The following is a 7,191-nucleotide window of genomic DNA, read 5'->3' as shown; positions in this document are numbered from 1 at the left end:
TATCAACCTCGACAAGTTAATGATACAAGGATAGACATGAAACAGTTCTTTTAATTCAAATAAATAATAGATAACTACATAAATTATTCTGGTCACACTTTAGATTAGAATCCAATTCTCACTATTAACTAACTATTAGCTATGACTTTTGCCTCAATTTACTCCTAATTACTGCTTATTAATACTTAGTAAAGTAGTTGTTAAGTTTAAGAATTGGGTAGGATTAAGTGTTTAGAACAAGGTCTTGCAGAATACGTAATAATAAACAGCCAATATCCCAGTAATATTCATGCTAATAACCAACTAGTTAATAGTGAGAATTGGACACCAAATTTTTACCAATATTCTTATTTACTCGCCACAGTATTTAAACTGAGAAGTGTACATAAAAAGCATGCATTTTAAAGTTAGACTTTACATTTTTATGTTAAATCCACTATTGTATTGTATATGAATGTTCTACAGTCTACAGTCAGTAATAAGTTCAATTACATAAGAAGTAGTAATTAAATTACAGAAAAAATAAGAGTAATCCCTTACTTTACTTTTTCAAGGGAAAAGTAATGAAATTACTGTAACTAATTACACCCAACACTATATATATATATATATATATATATATGCCCAACCCAACCCCTCTGCGAATAGGGAGCGGAGGTACTGTATAACTCTATAACACAAATATAATGCAGTGGAATGATATAGATGGAATCACTTTCAAAATGATTTTTTATAGCTCATGAACGATAAAAACATTGGCAGCCAATCAGAATTCTGCTCAAGCATTAAAAGTGTCAGATAACAAACCAGCAGTGTGCACATGTAATGGCCAGAACATTATCATCCATTGGTGTGGACGGCAATATAATTATCACTATAGTTATCTATCGTTCTTGGTGTGAACTGGAATTTATTTGCAGTATTTATTTGCATTTATTTGCTGTCGGATCCAATATTATGAAGCTGTCACATGTGTTTGTGTGTGTTTGTGCTCATCAGGTCTGGATCTGAGACAGGCCCAAGTGGTGGCGCTATCGACCGGCACTAAATGCATTAATGGAGAGTATATCAGTGACCAGGGTCTGGTGGTCAATGACTGTCACGCTGAAATCACCACCAGACGAGCACTGCTGCGCTTCCTGTACTCCCAACTAGAGTTACACCTCAGGTAAATGACAACACATTTACATTTTATCATTTATACATAAAGCTTACATAATTATGAGCACTAACCCAAACCCTACCCCTATGCCGGAAATAAAACACTTATTTTATTTATGAGTCATTTTACCTTGTGAGGACGCTCCCAGTGGGAGGGTTTGTCAAATTTAGCCAACTTCTGAAGACAAACTTGTACCCAATGTAAGATGAATAAACCTAAACGTACACACACATACACACGATGCAGTAACTTCACTGTGTAAATTGCGATGTTATGATGCAAAATGGATTGTGTTTTTCAAAGAAACCGCTTTAAAAAATGACATGAGGAATGAAAAATAACTGCATGCTAGAGAACAGCATGATGTCTAGATGCACAAATGAAGTGATTTATTATGATGTGCATTAAGTTTCCCCAAAACATTAAAGGGATATTCCGGGTTCAAAACAAGTTAAACTCTGTAAGCATGAGAAGCATGTTCAAATACCACAGAAAATGACTTCAACTTATCTATCGGTTTGTAAAAAGAAGTGAAATCTAATTTATGGTAATGCACTTACATTGGAAGTCAAGTAGAATTATGCAGTGTGTATTTTTTCTAAAGCACTTATTTTTGTCTGCACAAAGAAATTGAGTGTAAAGCTGTAAAGCTGAGCTGTAAAGATGTATATATATTGTCTTCTGATGAAACTACTATTTCTGGGTAGATGGGCACTGTAAACAGTGTCTTTGTCCATATCAACCCTTGTGAAAAAGACGTGTGTTTAACTGTATTGAATGTGCACTTGTAGTGTACTTCAAATCTTTAAAGTATATTTTAAAAAATAAATATATATTTCAGTCATGAAACTCGCCGTATGCATTGGCAGTAGCAAGTTCCTGTACTTGCTTGCAGCAGCAGCAGCAATAATCTACAACTACAGCAATAACCAACAGCAGCAGCAGCAGAGCAGATCTATTCCGCCAAGACCAAATACATTAACATTGTCATATCCATCACCATTCTAAAATGTTCCGAGTGTTGTCATAATTGAACTATATTTGCAGATAATATAATATTAATGAAATAAAAGGGCACTAGTTAATTTGGTTACACTTTATTTTGTATCCTTGTTACAGTGTAATTATACATTTAAGTACTGAGTAATATAAATTACCTACATGTACTTGGGTTAGGGTTAGGATTAGGATTTGTTTTAGGGTTGCTTGCATGTAATTATGCATAATTAATTGTTATTATAATAGTAAGTACATGTAACAAGTGTCTTAAAATAAAGTGTTACTGTTAATTTTTTACCAAACTTGCATAAATACATGATTTACAAAGTATTATATTTTAGTTTACTATAAATGCTTAGTTCATTCGCAGTACATTTTAGCCATATATCAAAGACAATAGAAGTAATTAAGAAATTATATATGTGACCCTGGACCACTAAACCAGTCATAAGGGTCAATTTTTCGAAATTGAGATTTATACATCTTCTGAAAGCTGAATAAATAAGCTTTCCATTGATGAATGGTTTGTTAGGATAGGACAATATTTGGCCGAGATCCAACTATTTGAAAATCTGGAATCTGAGGGTGCAAAAAAAAAATCTAAATATTGAGAAAATTGCCTGTAAAGTTGTCCAAATGAAGTTCTTAGCAATATATTTACATAATCTTCAATTTACAAAAATATTTTACAAAATTTACAAAATATCTGCATGGAACATGATCTTTACATAATATCCTAATGATTTTTGGCATAAAAGAAAAATCGATAATTTTGACCCATACAATGTATTTTTGGCTATTGCTACAAATATACCCCAGCGACTTAAGACTTGTTTTGTGGTCCAGGGTCACATATAAAGATGTGCATAAGTCCTACTGAAATGGGTCAAAAAAGCACTGAAAAGTTCAGCTAATTGCATTTAATATAAATGTAAACTATAACACAGTACATACAGTTAAATGTCGAAAACATTACATTCAGTTCACACTAAAGTATTATTCCTGTAAGTACTCTTTTTAAAAGTATGCTGTAGTGTACTTTATTCACAAGGGAAGCAAAAGTTGTGGTTTACTGACTTTTCATGGAGCTATATAAACACAATATCTAAGCCTCGTTGATATACTTTTGACATTGTGTAGTGGAAACCTGTTACCATTTCAGAGTTAAAAATAACGAGTAAGAAGAAACAAAGTCACATTGTAAGATATAAAGACACACATTGTTGCAATTAGTCGAACCAAATCATGATTGAGAAATGATATGAAGTTGCAATGTGATATAAAGTCACATCGTGACATATAAAGTGTCTCATTGAGTGAAAAAACATTACAGTACAAAGAGCATAATATTACAATAGCAATGTTTTCCATTCTCGTTTGGTCTGCAATAGCGTAATGGAACACGATGATGAGGTATCATGTCTACGCAAACAGGGTGCGAGGAGGTATGCAAATACATACGTTGACAGGCAGGTAGGACAGCTTATCTTAGCCCTCGGACCGAGGGATCTGATTGGACGAACATTTTATGGTCCTACGCCTTCCACAGATGATATAAATACATAAAAATACATTTAGACCACTTAACTTAGTGATCACTATCAGATGTGAAGAGATTTTCTACCAGCATAACAAAAAATGGTAGTTAGTAGAATGTCTAAAGTGGACTATCGAAATAAAGTGTAACCAAAAATGTTTTTGAACCAAATCACCCTCCATAGTAAGTGCACTATTTAAGATAAGATCAATTTTCCCTTTAAGTCGAAATTATTTTCTGCGCTAATCAACAGCATGTCACAGAGGTTGTCAAGAGAGCTTAACACATATTGAACCTGAAAAACTCCCTTAGAGCTTTACGCAAACAACACATCTTCTCAGAGAAGCACATTTCGCACCCAACAGAGGACTTAGATGTACGTTCCAAAGTGTTCATTCTTCATTCTTAGAGAAAACACACTGTCATTTGAGTCTGGTCTGGTGTTGGAGGTATCATTGTGCGGCAGCAAAGACTCTAAATGTCTTCCTCGATGTAGCAGATTGCTGTATAGAAAAGCCTCCTGTAATGTCAAATTTGCATATGCGTCTTCCCAGAGTGCATTATCTACCACTAAATGGGCCTGTTTGACTCAGTCTGGAGTCTAGTTTGGAAGATAAGTCATTACGTTCGGCAAATAAAATACCACAGCACCTTCCTCAGTAGACAGATCTGGAGCAGCACGACTCCACCCTTGACATCGCAGGTCGTTTGCCTAATTAGCACAGCTTAGGTGCCAATTAGCGACGATGATGTTTGCGTATGTAATGCGCTCCCCGTGCGCAATTCACCTCGTGCACTATTCCGAAACGTCCTTTGTAAGATGTCACAGTGAGGCGTTAGTGCTAATTATGATGATATGTGTAAAAGTGGGACGGCTCTGCAGGAAACGCCGTGTCCTCCCTACAGCTGACTAGCTACAGATCATCTGGGTTAAAGAATTACAGCTCGCTGTTGTCTCGGTCATTTGTATTCGCCTTGTTCTGACAGAGTAATGATTTGAGATTGTGTACCAGAGAGAGAGAGAGCGCGCGAGAGGGGAATGTGACAGTGACGGAACTAGCCTTGGTCACGGCAAGGCCAATATTTGTCTCCTTTGTGTCCTCGGCCCATTATTAGCCCGGGATGTGAGCGCCGAACACTTTCAGACATGGTCGTTTCTCATGTCTCCCTTTTCTGTTCTCTCTTCCCGCCTGCGGTCTGTGATCACTCTGAAGCAAAAGGAAAGAGGACTGGGAGCAATCGATCTTCGTACGGCACAAAGATTCCTGTTTGAGACTCCGAGAGAACGTCCTCTTCCACATGTACATCAGTACGTCGCCCTGCGGGGACGGCCGTGTCAACTCGCCGTATGAAATCACCTCCGATTGTAAGATTCTTCGCTTGTCTGTATCATCTCTTCTGCTCGCTTCTGTATCTAATACAGACTTTTTGAAGTGTCCAGATGTTACGTACTATATGTGTCAAGTTCTTTGGTTTCTGGGGGTTTTAAAACTTAATCCAAACTTATTCCATTTTAAGGAGAATGTATTTATTCATTCATTCAGTTTTTTGTTGCATTTAAACTTTAACCGAACATTGTAGGCTAAAATATGTGGAAAATATAAATCATATGGTACTAAGTCATATATTCATAGATGAGGAATTAAACAGAACCATTATGGTTAAACAAATCATATAACTTAGCTTTATACTGTAACTTTTCGTCATTTTCAGGCCTCCTTTTTAATAACATTAAAGTAATAGTTTAATACTCACCCTCAATCCATCCAAAATATAGATGAGTTTGTTTTTAGATTTGGAAATGTAGCATTACATCACTTGCTCACCAGTGGATGCTCTGCAGTGGATGGGTGCCGTCAGAATGAGAGTCCAAACAGCTGATAAAAACATCACAATAATCCACACCACTCCAGTCCATCAGTTAACATCTTGTGAAGTCAAAAGCTTTGTGTTTGTAAGAAACAAATTCATCATTAAGATGTTTTTAATTTCACACCACTGCTTCTGGCCAAAATACACGTCCTCTATCTAAATACATTTAAATTGGGTGAACTATTCAACTGTTTAACTGTTAAATTGGGGGTACAGATATATATACATTATATTTTCCAATTATATATCTTAATCCTAATGGATTAACCAAGTTAAAATAAATAAAAAAATACATTTAATGAATTTAATGAATAATCTTTACAGATATGGCAAATGTTTGAATCCATATAAATCTTAGAAATTCCTTAGCAAGGTAAATATTATTTTAAAATGCATTACATTTAGGCGGAAGTTGAAAAAAAAATCATTAAAATGTATTGATATATGCAGTTACAGCTATTTTTTTGGAGGATTGAACCACGCAATATTTTACAGTCTGACTCTGAACTACCTTTGCCTCGTCAGGAAAAAAAGTCAAATTATCTGATCTTTTAAGAGACTTGTCGACCTTGACACACAGTCATGAGTGTCTTTTAAGACAAAAGTTGAGTTTTTTATTTTTATTTGAAGTGTATTTTTGAATAAATGATGCCAACACCTTTTGAATTTTTCACAGTGCACAGCAACAGACACTTGGTGAAGAAGTTTCACAGCCACCTACGGACAAAGATTGAATCAGGGGAGGGTACGCTGCCCTTGAAGTCCACAGGACCCTTTCAGACGTGGGACGGAGTCCTTCAAGGAGAACGTCTCATCACCATGTCATGCACCGACAAGATTTCCAGGTCAGGATCAAAAACACAGCAACATTCACATGTACAAAGAAAACAAAGTAATCAAACACGGGTCTCAGCTTTGTTTCTGGACGTTCCTGCTATGAGAAGACAGTAAATGAACCATCTGATCCCATGTGTGAAATAAAGTGTTTTGAATTAAAGTCCACATTTATGCCAGTTCCTATTTTACTGATATTTGGAACTGATTTCACCTTGCTACAGTTTGTAGAAAACATTTAAATGCAGATTTTGCATTCAATTTTGACACTATATAATGTGTTTGTATTTTTATTTATTCATTTTATTTAGATTTTTTTAATGTAATATATATTTGATTTGTGTTTTTTACCTTTTTTCCTCAGAGAGTAGGCTGACCATCCCTAAAGCATGATTTGTGAAGTGCTGGACAGTGTATTGATTTAAGGTTTACCTTTATTAGAGGATTCGTTTTTATGAGGAAGAAATAGCTTCGTTTAAATAGGCCGACTTTTATACGCCATTATAATGGCTGAGGGAAAGGTTGGCATGATATTTGCCTTGAGGAACAGAGTTATCCAAACCAATGGTGTTTGGGACTGGAATGATCACTTTTATTGTCTTATGATGATGCCTGTGCTTTGATTGATAATCCTTCAATAATTAGCTTCTGTATGGGACACGTCACACTGTTAATCTGTGTTCTCATGGACGTTCTCTATTTTTATATGTACCTGCATTTTATATGTAGACTGCAGCTTTGTTTTCATTATATATATATATATATATATATGTGTGTGTGTGTGTGT

At 35.4% G+C, this 7,191-nt stretch overlaps 1 protein-coding gene across 1 annotated transcript in view; it reads left to right on the top strand.

Annotated features, from left to right (window-relative positions):
* The window catches only part of LOC107713870 (double-stranded RNA-specific editase B2-like), a 199,483-nt gene that overhangs the window by 175,089 nt on the left and 17,203 nt on the right, over positions 1-7,191 (top strand). Inside the window, exons 5-7 of the mRNA XM_016519516.1 lie at positions 1,000-1,168; positions 4,913-5,064; positions 6,247-6,415. Of these exons, the coding sequence (XP_016375002.1) occupies positions 1,000-1,168; positions 4,913-5,064; positions 6,247-6,415 (490 nt within the window). The remainder of the gene's footprint in view (positions 1-999; positions 1,169-4,912; positions 5,065-6,246; positions 6,416-7,191) is intronic.

This window comes from Sinocyclocheilus rhinocerous, unplaced genomic scaffold (genome assembly GCF_001515625.1).
Source record: "Sinocyclocheilus rhinocerous isolate Xijiao unplaced genomic scaffold, SAMN03320098_v1.1 scaffold642, whole genome shotgun sequence".
In the NCBI taxonomy this organism is placed as follows: domain Eukaryota; kingdom Metazoa; phylum Chordata; class Actinopteri; order Cypriniformes; family Cyprinidae; genus Sinocyclocheilus; species Sinocyclocheilus rhinocerous.
Note: the sequence above shows the minus strand (reverse complement) of the source record. Positions and strands in the feature narration are given on the sequence as shown.